At 33.1% G+C, this 21,705-nt stretch overlaps 1 protein-coding gene across 2 annotated transcripts; it reads left to right on the forward strand.

Moving 5' to 3' along the window:
* Nucleotides 1-7,461: 7,461 nt before the first annotated feature.
* LOC142607698 (riboflavin biosynthesis protein PYRR, chloroplastic) lies at nucleotides 7,462-18,472 on the forward strand. 2 transcript variants are annotated; one of them, XM_075779288.1, is made up of 9 exons: nucleotides 7,462-7,989; nucleotides 8,679-8,813; nucleotides 9,461-9,560; nucleotides 10,707-10,832; nucleotides 10,946-11,259; nucleotides 11,876-11,995; nucleotides 12,847-13,092; nucleotides 13,171-13,296; nucleotides 18,016-18,472. In XM_075779288.1, the coding sequence occupies exons 1-9, from the start codon at nucleotides 7,630-7,632 to the stop codon at nucleotides 18,259-18,261; spliced, it is 1,773 nt and encodes a 590-aa protein (XP_075635403.1). In that variant the 5' UTR covers nucleotides 7,462-7,629; the 3' UTR covers nucleotides 18,262-18,472. The 2 variants fall into 2 exon arrangements, with proteins under 2 accessions (XP_075635403.1, XP_075635404.1); XM_075779289.1 differs by having other exon boundaries at nucleotides 7,531-7,989; nucleotides 17,896-18,158.
* Nucleotides 18,473-21,705: the final 3,233 nt, after the last annotated feature.

Consider the following 21,705-nt stretch of genomic DNA (forward strand, 5'->3'; position numbering starts at 1 on the left):
GAGAGTCATGAAGATTTAATATTAAAGGAGTCTTAATGGATAAAAAGGATAAAGACAATTGTTAGAAAAAATTATTAGTTCAAGCTAATAGTTTCATGATCATATTAAGATGCAAATTCCTTTTCATGATGTAGATTTAATATTACTTGCTAATAGCAATCTTGTGAAGGAATATGTTGTTGATATTTATAACATGCTAAGTTAAAAAAAAATTCATGAATACTATTCAAATGTGTTGTGGGTGATAAATATAGGTATGGATATTGATATTTGTAAAAACCAAAATAAAAATGAATTAAAGTGAAATTTAAAATAATAATAAAAAGTTACATGCTCATAATGTTGGACAATTTCTTTCGCACACATATAGTATCATTAACAAAAATAAAAATAAAAATGAGAAATAGTAACATAAAATTTTACTTCTCATGAAAATTAATTTAATCTAATAATACACATAAACATAACACAAATACAAATAGAACCCTTGTTGTAGGAGAGAATACAAAATTTGATAATTCTTAAATAATATTTATAGAGGTTTATATAATAGATTTCATGGATTTAAAATAGCATTTATGACTCATAAGCAAAACCTTTAAAAAAAACAAAAACAAAGAAGAGAAATACATACCTGTAATTGTTTGGATGGTAGGTTTGATAAAGACTTTTACTATGGATTTCACAAACGTCAAATTGCCAAAGTAATAAGAAAGAAAAAAAAAACAAAGGAGAGTTAGATTTCTAAAGAACATAGAAATTGTAGGAGAATGAGAATTATCGATAATGGGGGAGAGAAAAGAAGAAGAAGTTGTGCCTAAGCATGTATAAAAATACATTGAAAAACATTATATATAAAGAGAGAGAGAGAATTTTCTATTGTGAGGAACTTAAGTTATGTTTGGTAACAGTTTCTATTTTCAAAAACTTGTTTTTGGAAATATAAAGAAAAAACAATTTTCTTGTATTTTTGAAATAAAAAACATGTTTGGTTAGTCGAAATTAAAAAAAAAATTGAAGAAAAAAAATAGAAAATACTAAATTATGTTGTTATTAGAATTTTTTACTATAATGCTAACTCATCAAACGAGACAGATTCATTAAATTAAATGCGTGCTTTCATTGACTCTTAAAAATTAGAAACTAAAAACAACATTTTGCATGTTTTTAGTTTCCTTCGCAAATTGAGTTTTGAAAATAGTTTTTGTTTTTTGTCTATTTTGGGTTGCCAAACAAGTGTTTTAGTCTCAAAAATAAAAAATTGTTTTTGAAAACAGAAAATAAGGAAAAAAAACAGTTACCAAACATACTTAGATTTCTAATTGTTCTAGAAATTATTAGAGAAGAAGAATTAACTTAGGATGTATGTTTATCCACACAAAAAAAAAAGTCATATAGTCATTGACCGTAATGTAAGTAATAAATTTAAAGAAAAAAGAAGAAGAAAGAAGGTAATAGGATAGACATTTAAAAAAAAAAGTTATAATCAATAAAGTTATCCAAATAAGAAGAAGTTAAACTCAACATAACTTTATCCAAAAGAGTGATAAAGTCATAGAAGAAAAGTTGATAATTACAAAATTATATCTATAAATTTCTGCATGTGTAGTATGTTGCTTTTTTTTTTTTAATTAAGAATTTTAATAAATGATTAGATGAAGAATTTGGATTGTAATCAAATTAAGATAGAATTTGAATTGTAATCAAAGTAAGATTTTTCTCAACTTAGAAATTAGAGAAGAAAAATTATATCTATTTTTTTTTTCTTCTTAAAATCTAGATTTTTATTTTTTATTATTATTTTTTTTTGCAATATAGTGAAGTTATTTGGTGTAACTATGACGTTCAAGCCCAACTTTTATAATATAGTATACTAGTCGCTAACCCGTGTGATGCACGGGAAATCTATTGTGTATAAAGATGTAAACTGTTCTTTTTCTCTTCCTCATTGATTGTACATTCGGATTCCAGTTTCATAGTTTCCTATCCTTGATATGAAACAATAAATTACATAATGAAAAATAGAAATCAAACTTTAAGTTTAAATTAAAATGTAAAATCAAATCCTTTGCATCCTCAATTATCCATTAAATGAATGAAACCCAAATTTAAAGAACTACTTAATCAATATTTCAAATAAATTGAAAGACAACTTTAATGTGTTTTTTGTATCTTCTTCCTTTGTTGCTTCATAGTAGTCACTGAATATGTCCTTTTGTTTTTCTTGATTACAAATGTTGGTGTGAGTTGCACATTGCTTTGAACATCAACTTTTTAAAACTTTGTAGAATCACCACCTTGTTCACTTGATAAGTTGCTGTTATATTCATTTGAAGCATCAATACTGTAAGCCTAACAATTAAATAGGTTGAGAAATGTATTATAACATATAGAAGTTAAAAATCAAATTTGTAATTTTGCTATATTAAAGAATATGTACTTTTGTCATTTTATCAAGTTGAATTGCATTGTCAGTTTCTTCAAAAGATTCAAAAACTTTCTTGATGGTGAAGAATTCTCATCCATACTTGAGATTATAGTCATTTAGTTGTATTTGGAAAAAAAATTCTTTTCCATTTAGATTTTCCATTTAATTAATGAATATCAATCAATTCACAATTTTATAGTTAAATTTTGTAAAAGTAGGTCTATAGTACATAAAGCAATGTTAAGGACAAGATGTTATTGTTCACGGTTTTCTTTTTTCTTACCTCCTTATCAGAGTCCCACATAATTTTGGATATTTCACTTATGGTTCTTCTGTTGATGTTCATCTCTTCTTGAATTGTCACTTGTGATTTGAATTGTTTTGGCATTTGTACTATTGGTTGGTTACTTTCCACCAGCTTGTTATATTACATAAATATATTAGACATATAATTGTAGAAATTGTAAATACATTAAAAGCGTGAATCCAAAACAAAGCACTTACTGATCTTTGAAATTAGCAGTCTTAGGAATTTCCAAATCAATATGAACTCTTGTTCCACTTATTGACGATAAGTTATACTCTCCTGCATTTAATATATAAAAGTTTTCTCTGCCTTCTGATTTCATAATGTGAGATGGTCAATTCATCTCATTAACATTTGAATGAACCTGCAACTTTCTATTAACATGAAGCAAGCAAACACAACCCGTATTAATATTTCTCACTATTCACTAAGTCCTTTTTTAAGAATCTGCCAATATCTACCAAAACATCCTAAACTTTGCATCAATTCCTAGTACAATGGCAACAGCTACCAATTATCACAATACAACTAACACTAAGTTTCTGCATCATCTGCTTTAATCAAACATGAATTCAATTACTCCCTTGAAAGATAAAGAATGAACCTCTTGAAGAATTCCCATCCAAACTGGAGATTATAGTCATTATTCTGCAAGTAAAGTGCATCAGTTTTATATATATAGAGTACATAAGTTATATAATGATTGAACAATATTAAAAGCTATAAAAGAAAAACAAACCTACTCATCAATTAAAATCATATCTAAACTAATAATTTCATTATTTTTTGAGTTGATTGCATCCCACATCCTTGATACTCTGATCTTGACTTTCCAATTTTCTTTCTGTTTGTCTATATAATAGTTCAAACTTTCATTTAGATACTCCATAGAATAAATACTACTCTGCAAATGTAACACAACAAAATTGAACCCAAACAAAACAAAGCAGTATAATAAAGATACAAAAAAATAATTAGTTTGTCAAAGATAGAAAACAGTAAATGATGAGAATATCCTTGGAAGCAATTTGGTAGAGAATCATGGTTGTAGTCAGTTTCATGTTCTTTGTTTTAATACTTCTTCATCTAAAGGGTAAAGAAGTTTAGACATCAAATTTAGCACCAACTTTGATAAGACAATAACAACTATAACGATTACAGCCCATCGTCAAGAAAATTTCCTCAAGAGTAAAATTGTTTTAGAAACCACTTTAAAGAAACTATAGAGAGCTTTAATTTTTTCCTAAATATTCAAGAATGGTGTGACAATCTGATCAAATAAAAGTTTTATTTGCATACATATAAGAAATTATATAACTCAATCACAATATCAGCATTTTAAACCTATAGGGACTTATAAAAATTAAAAAAAAAAACTATAGGGATTTGCAATGAAATATTTTAACTATATACGGTTTCATATGATCTAGAGGATAGGTGATTAGAGATGGCATCACAAAATTGTCTCTGACAACCATATATGAAAGAAAAACCAATAGGTAAAAACAAAATACTATTCTAAAAGAGAACCAAGTAATAGCATTGTTAAATATTATGTAGCATGTCACCATAAAAGTGTTTTTTAGAGTATCTAAATCCATAAAAGTATAAAATATATATTGATAATTTAAAAAATATATTTAGGCAAAGATTCCTTCAGAAAAAATCATTACAGACCAACACAAAAAATCTTAAAAAAAGCTATCCCTCCACAGAGATTCATGTTACTACTTATATAGATTAAGGGAAAATGCCTAATTTACTTTTTCATTCCCACCTGATTTGAATTGCTTATAACTTTGTCTAGAATAAACTCTTGCTCTATTTCAATATTAGAAGTGCCTGAAAGAGACTAAGACTTGCTTAAGTTCTTTAAATCCGCTCCTTTATGTTTTAACCCAGTCACCATAGATAGATAAATATGAACAAATTAACAAAAATAACTAAACTAAAACCAATTTTACTCAAATGCCTTAATCAAAACCAAATATAACCTAAAGACCTAAATTGAAACAGTGTAGTGTAGTGCAGATTTTTATTAAACTCATTGCATCAATTAGCTGACAAACCACCAGGTGCTGTTGAACCACTAAGCTGTCCTTAGCAATGGGTTTGAAATTATGACCATGATACCTAGGAGTCTTCCAATATATATTAAAAAAAACAGTTTTATTTATGATCACAATTAAGCTCTTTAAGATACATGATGCACAAACTATTCTGGATAGTGACAATAATAAGTTCTTTTTTTTTTTTTGTTCACAATAATAATAATAATAATAAAAACATGTGTAATATGTTTACCTTGATGAAAAGGTTGTATCTTTGACCCTAACTTTGCTATTCCTGAATATAAAAAAACTTTGCTATTCTTGATGCAGCCTAGTATTGGGAATTCAGCAATTCTCAAGGTCTCAGCCCTCTGTAAGCTAGGAAAACATGATGTGAAATTAGCTGTAATGCAAATATGGTCACATACACCTTAACCTTAGCACTATATAAAATTATAACAAAAGAAAAAAAAAATGATTCTAAAAAATAAAAAATAAAATAAACAAAACAAAGCAATACAAAGGTAGGACTAATATAACCAAACAGAAGAAATTTACTATGAAATTCGGCATCGATGATGAGAAAGTTAAATATTTCAATTACCTCTATAAGATAAGGAAAATCAAGAGAGCCCCATTCAAACTATATATATGCTAGTATTAGTACAGCCTCGCATGTGGAGCCTTTTCACACATAATTATACATGTTCATTTAAGAAATCTTCAATTGTTTTGCAGAAGATTTACACATTGACTTTTTTATTCATTTAATTTTTATGTAAGTATGTTACCATGCGATTCTGTCAGCAGGTCTCCATGGCAATATAAAATCTATGAATATTAATCTGTTAACAAACTATGGAAAATATATTAATCTGTTGTAACCGTTATCAATAGTAGTTGTTTCACTTCGTAAACAATTGACATACACTCTTGATCAAAATTAAGAAGGTTTTATGAACTTGATCTCATGGCTTCCATCAAATTTAGGAGGGAATCATCTTTTTAAGTAAAATAATAAAACTTTCTAAAAGCTTTGATTGCTTTAAAGTTATTAAGGGAAAAAAACTCTAATCTTAATGCATAAACACACCATGAAATAAATCATTAAAAAAATCAAACTTACTTCTCAAACGGAATCATATCAAAATCTCTTCCAAGACTCCACCAAACCCACATATTTGTCATGCTCAGAATTGGGACCATAGGCACTTGAAACACCGACTTGTATTGATCATCCACACATCTAAACTTACATAAACTGAATAATTTCCCACAGCCCTATCAAATTTCTCTACTACTCATCTAGTCCACAACAATAGCAGCCCACCAGAGGCCCCTAAAGCTCAAAAGTGACACCAGTCCACAGACTAATAATCAATATGGTAAATCATTGTTACAATAGTGCAACCCAAAAAAAAAAAAAAAAACATTTGTAGAATACTATCAACTATTACCAAAACTATCTAAATGTTGTTTTCTACTATATAAACTTATCTCACCATCAATACCAATCCCAATATCTAACATATGAATGATGAATGATGAATTTTTGGTGATATGAATTGCAGTTTTGTCTTCAAGAAGACTTCCAAGTTCTACCAGAGGCGTGCCAGGTTTTTATTCTGAGCTTAAATCTTACCTTTTATGGTCTTTGATCCTATTGTGTTGTTTTCCATGGGGGACTATTCATCTTAGGGTGTGAGTACTGGAAATGCCTTTTCCTTGATAGTATTACTTTCATTGCACACATAAGAGGCCTCGACATAATGGTATACTGTTATTGGTATTCCGTAACAATTATTGCATTCATGGGCCATAAGAATTGAAACAGGCATGAGATATATCAATTTATCCTGCACTGTCCAGTGGTCAGCTAAAATGAAATAACTTAGCTAGCTAGGTGCATCATGGTCATAACATGGAGATATAATTTTTCGAGGCCCAATATCTAACATATGAATCATAAAAAAATTTCAAATACACAATCTCAAAGAATTAGAATTTAAAATTCCTTATGAATTTCGAATTTAAATCCACAAACTATACACTAAAATCAAGTTTTTAAGCAGTAGCCACATGAACCCAGATAAAAATTCACAAAATTAAATCCAAAAAGACTGAATAGAAAATCAGAATTATAAAGCGAGCAAAACAAATTTCAGAAGAGAGGAATGAAAAATACAAAATCTTAGCAGTGAGTTGCATTGTAACAAATAATCCCTAAGTTAAACTCAACATATCTTTACCCAAAAAAGTGATAAACTCATAGAAGAAAAGTTGATAATAACAAAATTATATCTATAAATTTCTGCATGTTTAGTATGTTGCTTTTTTTTTTTTTTTTAATTAAGAATTTTAATCAATGATTAGAGGAAGAATTTGGATTGTAATTAAATTAAGATAGAATTTAAATTGTAATCAAAGTAAGATTTTTATCAACTTAAAAATTAAAGAAGAAAAATTATATCTTTTTTTTTTTCTTGAAATCTAGTTTTTTTTTGGTAACATAGTGAAGTTATTTGGCGTAACCACAATGTTTAAACCCAATTTTTATAATATAGTATCTTTGGGTATATTGACCGAATCTCAGTCATTAAAAATAAATAAATAAATATATATATATATATATATATATATATATATATATATACAAACACACATTACAAAAAAAAAAAAAAAAAAAAAGAGAAAAAGGAAAAAAGAAATTGTAGTTTTATCATAGTCCACCCTAAACTGACAAAGACTCAGAAACCTAATCAACCCCTCTGATCTGATCCAGAAGCTCTGACAGAGAGAGAGAGAGAGAGAGAGAGAGAGAGAGTGTGTTTGTTACGGGCGTTATGTCATTTGCTTTAGGAACATGCTGTTACACTTCCACTTACAGGCCACCATATATGATCTGCAAGGCCACTATCAACAACAGTAACCACGCTCTCGAGGCCGCGTACATCCGACGCGCCGCTGAGCTTGCGGACAAGTCCGCCGGCTTCACCTCCCCTCACCCCAACTTCGGTTGCGTCATCGCCACCTCCTCTGGCCATGTCGCCGGCGAGGGCTACCTTTACGCTCAGGGCACCAAGCCCGCCGAGCTCCAGGCCATTGAGTCTGCCGGTGCGTGGAGTCGACGCGCCACCGCCTATGTCAACTTGGAGCCTGGTGACTGCCACGGCGACCACACTGCTGTCTCCGCTCTCGTCCAGGTTTAAAAAAAAAAACTTAGATACAGTAGCATTGTGGTTAGAAATTATTATACTGTCCGTATGCATCTGGATGTTTGAGATTGAATTTAGTTTAATTAGGAAACCTAATGAATTGTTGGATAACATTTTGAGTAGTGCTACTTTCAAAACCATTTTCAAGCCTATTTGGTAGCAGTGTTTAAGTCAAAATGATGGAAAAATTGTTTAAAAAAAAACAATTGAGTGTTTGCAATGAGTATGTGTTTTTAAGGGGAAGTGTTTGTTTTATGCGTTTACATCATGTGGGTCCCATAGTTTTCAGAATACTCAAAACTCTTACTTGAAAATTGAAAATAGCTTGAGTTGTTCTCAAAATACTGTGATTAGGCACTTTTCATTGAGAACAGTGACTCAAAACACTTTTTGTTAAAACCGTTCCCAAACTTTTTTTTTTTTATATAAATTTTTGGACCCAGTTTTTTAGCACTATAAAAACTGTGGTTTAAACTCTGCCTACCAAATGGGCCATAAGTTGATATTGTTTCTCATCTTAGTTTGAACATTTTTGTGAAAAAAAATTCTCACTCTAAACTTAATGAAACATTTTTACTTTAACAATTTTTTTAGGTCTCTGATTATGTTTTAGTGTGGTTTTTAGTGCTTTTTGCATTTTTTATGGCTTTGGGATAATTGGCAATGATGTAGATTAGGCAGGGATATCAAGAGTTGTGGTTGGCATGAGGCACCCTTTGCAACATCTCCGAGGCAATGCGGTACGTGCATTGAGAAGTCAAGGAGTTCAAGTTGATGTTCTTGGAGAGGATCTAAAGAGCAAAATTATTGAGGTATGTATACCTTTTTCCACTCACACTTGCAATGTTCTTGGTTGATTGTACAAAGAAGTTTCGGTAATGGGTTTTGAGGTCTCCTTTTAATTAGTTCTGTGGAATGCTCATTTTTCCTTTGTGGCTAATTCATTCATTTTTATATTGATTAATAAGTGGGATTTGGACATTTGGCTTCACTCTCCAGTCTCCACCTACCTTGTAAGAGGAGGAAGTGCCATTTAAGTTGAGGTTCATTGGCTAATGCAGTTTTTCTTGTTCTTATTGTTTTCCTTCGTCTAGAATGCTTATATGACACCATCAATGGAAAATGTAAAAGTGTATCATGCTTGCAAAACTAAAAAGACTGATAAATTATGTAACTCTTTTCAAGTTATTATTTATTAGTAAGTTATGGACTGGTTAACAATCAAGTCATTGTGAGTGGCATAATTTTCATTAAGGATAGAGTAGCTATTTTTGTCCTTGAGTGCAACATATTTGAATCTTAAAACCTGGTGAAGTCAGATATGACAGGAAGACTGATCATGACAATGCTGAATGGAAAAGTCAGATTTCAATGAGCTATAGCTAAACTGTCACTCCCTTCTCCCATATAATGGGATGGAGTTCTGTTATATTCTAATTTGTTGGAGATACCTATGTAGGAAGCTCGAAAAACATGCCTCCTAGTCAATGCTCCTATTATATGTAGATCTGCTTTGCGAGTTCCCTTCTCCGTTCTCAAGTTTGCAATGACTCTTGATGGTGAGCATTATACTGTTTATTAACTTTTTATCTAGGAAAAAATGCAAAACTGACCCTCTAACTTTTAGCTTTTGTCATTTCAGTTCTCTAACTTTGAGTTTTGTTATTTCAGTCCTCTAAGTTTCAATTTTTGTCAATGTAGTATTCTGTTAGGTATCAATTACTCCTCTCGTTAAGTTCGGCTTTTTATTTATTTATTTTTAAATTTTTTATTTTAAAAATAATTTTTGTAATTAAAAGAAAATAAAAAAAAATTTGTAAAAAAAAAAAATGTAAGGGGAACAACGTTGTTTCCCTTCCCCTGAAATCAAAATCGGAAAACAGAAAAAGTCAATCTTGATCTCTCTCTCAAGATCAGTCTCTCTCTCTCTCTCTCAAATCCACCATCATATATGCATTATGCTTTAAAGCAGACAACCACCAAACATCAATATTTCAACAAACCAACCCATAATGCACAAGCAAACCCCAAAGCAAACACCACACCAAAGAGAGTCGCAATCCCATCAATGGTCGCGATCTGGCACAGCACCACCAAGCCCATCGACCCATGCTCGCAGAAGGTAACCTAATATAGCTCCATTTGAGTTACCCACCTTCTTTAGCTTGTGAAGATGATCCTAACCGACCCATCTTAAAAACAAAACCTAGATCCGACCAAAAACAAAAAACCCTGCTAGTGGTGGCTGATGTGAGAGGCTGGATTCGAGAAGCTTCGGAATCTGTTTAGGGCTTTTTGGTTGAGTAGTGAGGATATTATTTTGCCGTGGGTTTAATTAGAGCCGGGTTAAGTTTTATCAGGGTTAAAGTTTTGGTCACGGGTATTTTTGGTATGCTACAGAGAGAGAGAGAAAGGAGAGAACGGGGAGGCTAAGGATGAAGACTGAAGGGGACCTTCCATTTTTTTATTTTTTATTTTCTTTTAATTAGAAAAATTATTATTATTTTTAAAAAGGGCCAAACTTAACGGCAGCAGTAACTGAGACCTAACAGAATACTACATTGACAAAAATTGAAGCTTAGAGGACTGAAATGACAAAAGCTAAAAGTTAGAGAGTCAGTTTTGCATTTTTGCCTTTTAACTATTTTCAAGTGTATCTTATCCTCTTTTCAAAGGGTGAATGGTATAACTTTAGATGTGAACAGGAAAAATTGCTTGTAGTAGTGGACATGCATCCTGGATAAGCAGTAAAAAGTCTCGGAGTCGAGTTTTTGAGTTGAGGGGTAGAAGTGATGCCATTATCGTAGGAGGAAATACTGTACGTAGGGACAGTAAGTATCTTAATCACCTGTGACAATGTGATTGTTTTGATCATGTAGTAGGTGATGGTGCTGAAGATATTGCTATTTATAAAAAATAAAATAAAATTCTTATCTTGAATTAGACCCACAACTAACAGCAAGACATGGGGGTGGGCATATGCCTGTGCGCATTGTAATGAGTCAGACTCTTGATCTTCCTGAGGAAGCAAACCTTTGGGACTTGTCTGAGGTATCTACTATAGTTGTAACACAAAGGGGTGCTAGGAGGAGCTTTCAGAAACTGCTTGCTTCTAAAGGAGTGGAAATTGTGGAGTTTGACATTTTAAACCCTAGAGAGGTTATGGAATATTTGCATGATCGTGGGTGTCTTTCAGTTTTTTGGGAATGTGGAGGGACACTTTCTGCATCTGCTATTTCATCTGGAGTAATACACAAGGTTTTTTTGTTCTCCTCCTTGAGATTTTATGAAATTTGTATATATTGGCAACTCTTCTGCTGAATTTAACTTCATGAGTAAATGTGATTTACTTTTTGCATCTTATATGGTGCAATCTGCTTTCTTTCATTATTATCCTAATTCATAGAGCATTTTTATTTGTTATTGTGTGTTTTATAAGGTAGTACACGCATTATTTACTGTAATCATGAAGTTGCAACCAACAACTTCATGAGCTACAAACAGTTTCTGATTACCAGTTGGATCTGCTATTGCACTTTGTTATGCTCTATAGTGGCCTGAGATATGTGGGCATGGATACATTCTTTTTAAACATGGTTTTGTTGTCTTTACTCTTTACTAGTGGTTTTCATTTCTGTCAGAATCATAGTTGCCTAGATCCTTTCTTTGTGAATTTGCCTACCATATAAAGAAATTTGGGTTTCTTGAAGTCAAGCCTTTAACAATTGGTCTGAAACAATACAATAAATGTCTACTGATGTTAAGGGGAACAAGTGCTCATGTAATTGCTTCCTATATCTGGCTCACTTATGACCTTAGTATGGTTTTGGCTCACATTATGGTTTTCATGATCTATGATTTTTTTTTGTTGCAGGTATTTGCAATTGTTGCTCCTAAAATTATTGGTGGAAAGAATGCACCATCTCCTGTGGGTGAACTTGGGATGGTTGAAATGACACAAGCTTTAGATTTGATTGATGTTTGCTATGAGCAGGTTGGTGGTGAATTTTGGATTTTTTTGTTGTTGTTTGGTTTTGGTTAAATTTTGTTCTCATAATTGGACCTTGTACCATCTATGTTTCCTTTCAAGCTGATATTCCTTGCGTGTTTCAAGTTTCAAAGATGCAGTCCACCGTCCACTATATAAGTTCTTTCCTTCATTAATTCCGCAATTGTATTTATTGGAACATGTGGTTCACGTGCAGCACTATCTGGTATGCTGAAAAGCAAATTAATACAGTTTAAAATATTGTACTCAAGTGGATAAAATATGGCCAATGCTGTTCCTGTCCAACCAGAGTAGAACTCTAAGCTGGTTAGACAATTTATGCTGACTAGGTTGGGGGTTTCCAATAATGCTCTTTTTCTCTTTGCACCCTATACTGATTAGTTTTAGATTTAAGATAATCTATTGGAAATGTGAAAAATATCAGAAAAGATCTTATTTTCTCAGCAGACAAATGTATTGGTCAACCTAAACAATGCCCTCCTCACCCACCCCCAAAAAAAAAACAGAATCAGGTTATGCTGTTTCCCTAGGATGCACAGATACTTCATTTAGGATGCCTTGCCCATGTCTTATCTATGTCATAACGGTGTCTTATTTGCCCTATCATGCTATAATTTTTCAAAAATTACTCGTGTCGCCGTAACATACTCATACCTGTACTAGTCAACCTGTGTCCATGTCCATGCATCCTACCTGTTTCCATTGAAAATGTAAGTGTTCAGTTGAAGCTACTTATTCTGGCAGAGCTTTTAGGAACTTGAAATGTAATACGAATACTCCTGTTTGTAGTACAAATAAGGAATAATTACATTGTGCTTCTGTGACTTGAATTACAGGTTGGACCTGACATGTTTGTTAGTGGATTTCTTCAGCCCTTACCAGATGTCACACCTGTTATCCCATCAGTGGATGAGACCTTTGCAATTGATCCTACTGTCACTCCACATGAATCAAGCATCATTTTCTTCTATAAAACATGGGATCCTCATGGTTCTTTTTCAAATTTTTCTCATCATCCAATTCAAATGCCTGACGAGAATGGTGATTATGCCACTTGGTTGAGTGTAGAGCATTACTATCAGGTATGTCCTTTCCTGGATATTTCTGTTTGTGCATTGCATCATTATATCATTTCTCTCAGAACTTTTTTCAATTCATAGGCACAAAAGTTTGTTGGGGTGGATGATCCTCTGGCATGGGAATGTGTTGAAAATATCAAATCTGCAAAAAGTCCAGAGGAAGCAGCACGAATAGGAAGGTCAATACAGAGACAGCAACCTGATCTGGTATGGTTCTCTTTTTCTGGTTGGATTTGATACTGCTGTCAACCTCTTAATTTGATGTGTTTCCATTTAGAAAGCACAAATTCATGCCATTTATTATTATTATTTTTGTAGTACAGTACAATGCTCACTCTATATTCTAAGCAAATTATTTAATGAGTTGCAACTAGGGTCCATATCTGAGGACCTGAAGGAACCCTACCAATTTCCTTTTTTAGGTAAGTCAATTGTATTTTTTTTGAGAATAAACGGCGGGTAATTCAATTGTATTAAAAGGAAAAAACATTTCAAAAGCACGGGGCAGTAAAAGAAACAAAACAGCTATACATGCACTTCACATTGGTTAACAATGAATAAGAACCCTAAACTAAAGTTACATTGAGAAAGTATCAAGAATTAAAAAAAAATTGGAACTGGAAGTTGCCAATGAGCTATAGCTCAAATGGCATCTCCTTTACTTGTAAGAGTAAGGTGGAGACTGAAGTCATGGGTTCAAGGCCTACTAGGTGTGTGTGTAATTACCAATTAAAAAAAATTGAAATAGTGTGGCTTTTTTGCTTCTTTGGAAGGATATTTTGAGTTGTATGACATTTCCAATGAGAGGAGGGTCGGATTTGCGATTATGAAACTTATTTGACAAGCTTAAATCTAGTGGAAAAGTGTGGATTATGATCGTCGACGCGTTGAACAGCCTCCAATCGTTAGATGGTATGGCATAAAGTAAAAACTAAAGCAAAAGGACTTGCCTTGTGATTATGAAGATGAATTCTTTGAACAATTGACTACTCTTAGATAAGGTAATATGTCAGTAGTTGAATAAATTTGAGGAGTTAAAAATTTGGTCTAGGGGAATCGAAGATCCATGACAAATGTTAGCCTGATTTAAGTTAGGGTTAAGTGCTGAAATTCATAACCAAATGTACACAGTGAACTCGCAGAGTCGATGAGGCATTCCAATTGGCTTTAAAGATTGAAAAGCATTTGAAGCAGCCCTATACTAGGAGGTTTTCTTCCCAAGCCTGGAGGCACCTTTAAGAAAGGTTGACTCTGGAACATACCTTTAAGAAAGGTTGACTCTAGAACATCTACCATGCAGCCAAATTACAAAGTCAATATTGCTATTGAGTCGAAAAATATGGCTACTATGGTTGATGAATGGAGAAAAGAAAGCAAGGATCATTGTCTGAAGTATAGGGAAAGTATGCTCCAATTCTCCTCTTGTTTGGGTGTAGCAAGAATATGCTTAACGAATGAAAGAAGAGATGTATCTTCTTCTACTTCTTGGAGATCATCAACGTTCAATGGTCCAATTTCGCTACCTGAGTTGTTACCCTTTTCATCTTCCCCAATAGGTGCCTCTTGAGCCTCAACATTAGCATATAAGTTCCTCTTCAAACATTGCCATGCCATTTGCCCTTTTTCCCTACACTTTAAACAATCATCCTTGCTTTCTTTTCTCCGTTCATCAACCATAGGAGCCTTATTTTTCAACCCAATAGTAGTATTGGCTTTGTAATTTGGCTGCATTGTAGATGCTCTAGCCCTTTATGGTCAACCTTTATTAAAGGTGTCTCCCCGGCTTGGGAATAAAACCTCCTGCTTCAAATGCTTCTCAATCTCTAAAAGCCAATTGGAATGCCTCATTAACTGTGCGAGTTTTCAGTGTAATCATTTGGCTACGAATTTCAGCCCTTAACCCTAACTTAAATTGGGCTAAAGTTTGTTGTGGATCTTTGATTTCCCTACTCCGAATTTCTAACTCCTCAAATTTATTCATATACTCAACTACCAACATATTGCTTTATCTAAGAGTAGTTGTTAATTGTTCAAAGAGTTCATCTTCATAATCACAAGGCAAGTACTCTCATTTTAGTCTTTGCTTCATGTCATCCCATCTAACAATTGGAGGCTGTCCAATGTGTCCACCAGATTTGGGCTTGTCCAATAAGTTTCATAATAGCAAATCTGACCCTCCTCTCATCAGAAATGTCATACAACTCAAAGTATCCTTTTAAAGAAACAAGCCAAATTGAAATACTTGGGAATAAATTTTTCCATCAAAATCTGGAACTTCTACACAAACTTTCTTCTTTATATCTTCTGCCTCATCGCGATAATCACATCTCTCCTAATAATTTTGCTTCATCAATTCTTGGGCAATGTCATAAAGTGTAAAGCGAGGCCTTTCGAAAGGACACATACCTTCAGCTTTAACATGAGGAGGCGAGATAGGATCTTCTCTTTGCTGTTCAGATTTCTCCTATAAAGATCTCTTCCTCTATAAGGCTGACTGCTACTAGTTGTCATAGCGCTGATTTGGTCTCTGATACCAAATTTGATGTAAGGTTTTAAGAATTTCAGCATTATACTAGATTCTTGATGAGTTCTTGAATGAGGATTTATGTTTAAGGGTTTTAGGTTAGAAAGAATGAATCGTGATGGCTGTTTGGGGCTTAAAACAGGGGGTAAAACAAAAAATAAGATAAAAAAAACACTAGGAAATCACACCTATGAGAAGAAAATAACACCCTCAATGGTTAAAATAAGCTGCTGAATTTTATTAAAATCAAAATCACCATGAATATTATTGACTACAATAAAGCCTTTATATAGGGGTTTTTTTTTTTTTTTTTTTTGTCAAACCCTTTCCTAGGACTAAGTGGACTCTAAATAACCTATTCCTAAAATGACTAGGAATACTAATAACTGACAAAAAAGAAATTAATGACTTCTAAACCAAATGAGAAAAGGACTCAAAAACATAATATAAGACTCATGGGCTACTAGGACGGCCCATTCCAGAAAATTCAGAAATTACCAAATTACCCCTATTTTATTAAAACTAAACCAGCAACTTTCTAACCTTAAGAGCTTAATACTTGGACTAAATAAAAATAATAACTAAAATAACCTATGAAGGTGCTAAGAAGGCTCTACATCAAAACTAGACCACAATTCTTGAATCTTGCGTATTTAATCTTGTTTTTCCTTGAACTCTTCTTTACTGTCTGCATCATTTATGGTCTTTAGTTTCTTCATTTTTAGTTTGTGCAACTGGCTGCCTCAACCACATCTGATCTTCCTTTTCCAATCTGAGAGTAATTGCTTCTCTAATCTTCTGAAGTAAAATGCATCTCTAGTACTTCCCCTGAACCTCCATAAGTTATGATAGAAAGAATGAATTTACTGCTTGACTCTAGCTGTTTCTTTCACCTCAGAACCATCATCTCTCTTCAAAGCTATGATCTTGTTCCTGTTAAATTTTTTTTCTTTGTTTTAAGAAACTCTCATGTTATGATCACCCAATTTAAGCCACTGAACCCTTGCCTTTGGTTGAAAGAAAAAAGCTCTCCTCTGCTCTACTCATTTCACTGCAATACTTGACTGCAAAAATTTCACTAGCAAACAGGTCAGCATTGCCAGGATCCTGTTGAACCAATCTGCATAACTCATTCAGTTTTTCTCTAGCCATGATCACCTTTCCAGAAAGCAGAAAAAATTTCTTATTCATTTTCAACTCAGCTTTAAGTAGCTTCAACTTCTGAGACACCTGAAACAAGTAGAACCAAAAAAGTACTCCATACCCTGTGGAGCTTCCTTCATATAGGATTCTCAGGTTTCTTGTCAAACTAGGTGAAACACATCCCCCATAAAATTTTTGTCCTCCAACTCAGTCACCAGCATAAGGAGGCCAGTGTGTGATTCCACCCCAGCTCTCTTTCTTTCTCTGAAATGCAGTGAAATCCTTCAGGCCAATTCCTGGGATGTTAGCGGAGATCATCATCTCTTTTCTACATCTGTTACATGACAATGCATAACCTGGTCTGAGAAGTGCTGCACTTGCCACTTGGACTGTAATTTCTCGAGGATCCCAGCATATATATTCTCCCTAAATCAGAAGCATTATGTTAGAGCTAACTTCCCATTTGAAGTTGATAGCATTCAAAACCCTGTTAACATTTACAGGTTTAGTTTTGGCCCCCAACAGACTTAAAAGGAGAGGTCTTATGGTCCTAACTAATTTCCGTTGGTCTGACCCTCATTTAATTATAGGTCTAGTTATTCCATTTCCACACGCAACTAGGTTCTGTTTGTCCTCAGGTGAGATAGTGCTTGTTGCACCTTTCTAATAAACACCAATTTTGCAAAACCTACCTTTTTGTCCGTCTCCACAAACATAGTAAAAAAATAGGTTAGAAACTGAGTCATCAAGTTGGTAAGAAAGTGTGGGTTCCAGTTAGTTTAACTAGTAAAGTCTTTGATGATTGAATAAGAGATTTGAGGTTCAATCCCCGTCTACTCCAAAAACTGACTGGTATTTTGGTTTGATGATAAAGAGTTATCATTAAGAGCAGACGCCATAAGTTGAAATTTTCCCTAAAAAAAAAAAAAAGTTGGTAAGAAAGTGAGGTTTGTTTTTGGAAATTCAGTAAGTCCTAGTACCCTGCATTGTCATGACATTATTACATAGGTCCTAGTACCCTGCATTGTCATGACATTATTACATAGTCCTAATTGACTTGTCTAGCTGTGGCAAGTGCGATTTAATGATTTATAAATTTTAGATTTGTCACTCAATACACTTTTGTGTTTCATGGCCAGGAAAACAGAACTTTCTTGATGAGATCATATTCATACGCAGACAGTGTAGCATCAGAGGCATTGTTGTTTTCTTCCTAACAATTTGATTTTGAGCTTTTTATTTTCTGTGGGGGTACGCAGGTAAGATCAGATTGGGACAGTGTAAAGATTGACGTTATGTACAGAGCATTGAAATGCAAATTCTCGATTTACCCTCATTTGAATTCTATGTTGCTCTCAACTGCTGGTTCTGTTCTAGTAGAAGCTTCACCACATGATCTTTTTTGGGGTGGTGGGCGAGATGGAGAGGGCCTAAATTATCTAGGCCGGCTGTTGATGCAGTTGAGATCAGAGTTTCTTGGTGAGTCCTCTTGCATGGCTGTATGATTTGCAAAGATATATATAGTTGTACTTGTACCTATAAAGTTAGATGATAAAAGATTATGTATTAATTCCTTTTTGTAACATCATAGTTATTTATTAAACAATTGGACTCCAGGGTCCAGACATATATACATGAGAGTACTGCATATAGCTTTTTCCTGTCAAAGTTAGTCCAAACATCAAATCTAATAATATCGGGTGTTTGTTAGAAAAACTTGTTAGAAAAACATTGTGTATTTATTTTAGGCGTAAATGTAATTGTGGTCTCTACATTTTGGGCCGATTCTCGATTTGGTCCCTAAATTGATTTCACTCTTAGGTCATCAAATCTAATAATATCGGGTGTTTGTTAGAAAAACATTGTGTATTTATTTTAGGCGTAAATGTAATTGTGGTCTCTACATTTTGGGCCGATTCTCGATTTGGTCCCTAAATTGATTTCACTCTTAGGTCAGTCTCTGATTTCAGAAAATCGTTTTTATTTTGGTCTTTGGCGTCAACCCAGTGACAGAAAAATCAGACGTGACAAACGGAGTGCACTGTTGGCGTGTTATATGCTAATGTGGCTAATAAAAAAAAAAAACACATCAGCATCTGATTTTTTTTTATTTAAAAAATATCAATTTTAAAGAAATTAAAATAAACATAAAAACAAAATTAAAAACAAAAAAATACATAGATTCATATTTGAAAATGAATACACAAAAATATAAACCCAAATCACAATAACTCGAGAACGCAAAAGATATTTGGGCATTTAACATCTTTTCTAGAAAATTTCTTTCAAACCAAACACTGTTAAATTCATATCTAAAAAGTTGATGCTTAAGATTTTTGTCACAACATTTTCTTTCCACCAAAAATTTCTTATGAAACAAAAATACACACAAACCTAGCCGATTGGCTCACAATAACAACAAACCCAACCAATCTCATAAATTTTCCTTGAACAATCATCAACATTTTCCCCAGAAAATCAAGATTTTCTTTCAAACCAAACACTAAAATAACTCACATTTAATAAACCAATGCCTAAAATACAAACAAAATCCCTATCTTTCACTGAAACCTCCAACAAATCAAACCCATAAACCCATATTAGAAACCCACCAATCTTGTAATCCGAAACCCATATGAACAGATTAGACCACCAATCACCACTGCTGCCACTGATCAGTCCATCAAGCCACCGCAACCCACGCCAACAACAAACCCAGCCAACGATCTAGCCCCACCCACCCTCAAGCCAACCACCACTTCACAATGACTACCATTGATCTTAGCCCATCTCTCTCTCTAAACCCAGATCAAAGCCAAATCCCAAAGAGAAAGCCAATAGAGAGAGATCTTGATCCGAGAAAAGGTGAAAGAGAGAGAGAGCAAGCTTCAAGCTAGATTTTTGTAGAAAGAGAGAGGGAGAAGAAGCTTGATCTGCTCACCGTTGGTCTTCTTGTGAGCTTCGGCATGTGGTGGAGAAGAAGGCCGAGTGAGCTCCGGCCATGGACAGTGGAGAGTGAGAGATTCTATCCATGGAGAGTGAAGAGAGTGAGAGAATTTGAGATTAGTCTTTTAAGTGTAGGATTTCTTTTTTTAAAGTTGATAAGGTTAAAAAAAAAACGAATTAAAAAGATAGTGGTTTTTGATTTTTTTAGAAATGATTTTAATTTAAATTAGATTTAAGGTTTTTTTTTAATTTAATTTACTTTTTTAAAAAAATTTCGGAGTTAGCTTTTTTTTTATTAATTTAAATGCTGATGTGGCATTTAAAAAATGCTAAATATAAATTTTTTTATTATTTTATTAGCTAAGTTAGCAAACAGTGCATTCTGTTTCCCACGTATGCATTTTCTGCTACTGAGTTGATGACAATGACCAAAATAAAAATGATTTTTTGAAATCATGAACTGACTTAGGAATGAAATTAATTTAGGGACTAAATCAAAAATTGGCCCAAAATATAGAGACCAAAAGTGCATTTAGGCCTTTATTTTAAGCCAAATATCAAAATTTAGTCCTTAAAGTTTATTCAATATTTGACTTCTTTTTTTTTAAAGGAATTCAATGTCTAACTTCGTTCCCACATCCTAGAGTTTCATAAGTATCAACTAAAATATTTGAGAAGCGTAAAATGATCCATTTTTGTATTACACTCACAGAATGTTGAAGTGTCATTTGGACACATGTACATTTTAAAAGAAGAAAAGTTTAGGAGTAAAAAACAAAACCGAACAGTCTATCTGGATTAAAAAATTGCCACTATAATGCTTAGCGGCATATGTGAACTTGCGTGGTCGCACAAAAAAATGCTGATGTGTCATTTGACTGAACAGGGGTGCCTGTTGGTAAAAGCTTAACAGTTTTTTATTTTTTTATTTTTTATTTTTAATAAAACTAGTATTTTTGAAAATAAACTAATTTTTAACTTTTTGTCATATGTTTAGCATAAAATGTAAAAAATTATATATTTTGATGAAAACTAAGAAAATAAGTATTGAAACTTACAAGATTTTCAAATGGACACTAAAGAATCCCTAAATTACATGCCTTCAATTTAGATGGATTAAAAGTACGGGTGTCAAATGGATGGGTTTGGGGTGGGCATAATTGGGTTGGGTACATAAAACCTATTTACCCATCATTACCTATTTAACTAATTACTTCTAACTCAAACTCAACTCAACTAAATTATTATGGGTATACTCCAACCCACTCAATTACCCAATAATCAAAATTATCAAAATACTCCTAAAACATGAAAATAGCCAACGTATTCCTAAAATCCTCTAAAATTACCAAATTACCCCCTAAACCTAAAAAAGAAAAAAAGAAAAAAAGAAAAACTCTTGAAATCTAAAAAATCACCAAATATGCTCAAAAACCACTAAAAATTACCAAAACACATCCTAAACCTAAGAAATTACTGAAATATCTCATAGATCTTGTACAATATACTAGTCAAGGCATGTGAGAGTGTCGATGTGGCTGGATTTGCACCTAACACGTGGAGTAGTTATGAGCAAGGGAAAGGAAACGTTGGCTACAAGATTTTAATCCTTAGCCCGTTAGCCCGTGCCAAGGGCATGATTGCCCTGGGAATGAAGTAAGATATGCATTTGACATAGTACTCAAACACTCACAAAAGGGAGATAGTGAGCTCTTAAGGTCAGCAGCTATAGAAATACCCCTTATTGGCTGAGTGCATGTTGGACAGTACTTCTGATATCTTTCTCATTGCTCAAAAGTTGTTCCCTAGGCAGGACAAAGTCACCTACCCTTATGCCAAAGTGCTGGTGTTGGTGTACTCTCTCTCTCCTCCAGTCGCCAAATAGTAGCCCAACTGTAGTAAGGTCCAAAATAAGGAAATGATGACTTGACATCTGTCTTTGTACTCAGCCATATTCCTCAGTTTTGTGCAAATAGCACCCTAGGACTCAAATCAATAATAGT

The sequence above is a fragment of the Castanea sativa genome, chromosome 8 (assembly GCF_040712315.1).
Source record: "Castanea sativa cultivar Marrone di Chiusa Pesio chromosome 8, ASM4071231v1".
NCBI classification, from domain to species: domain Eukaryota; kingdom Viridiplantae; phylum Streptophyta; class Magnoliopsida; order Fagales; family Fagaceae; genus Castanea; species Castanea sativa.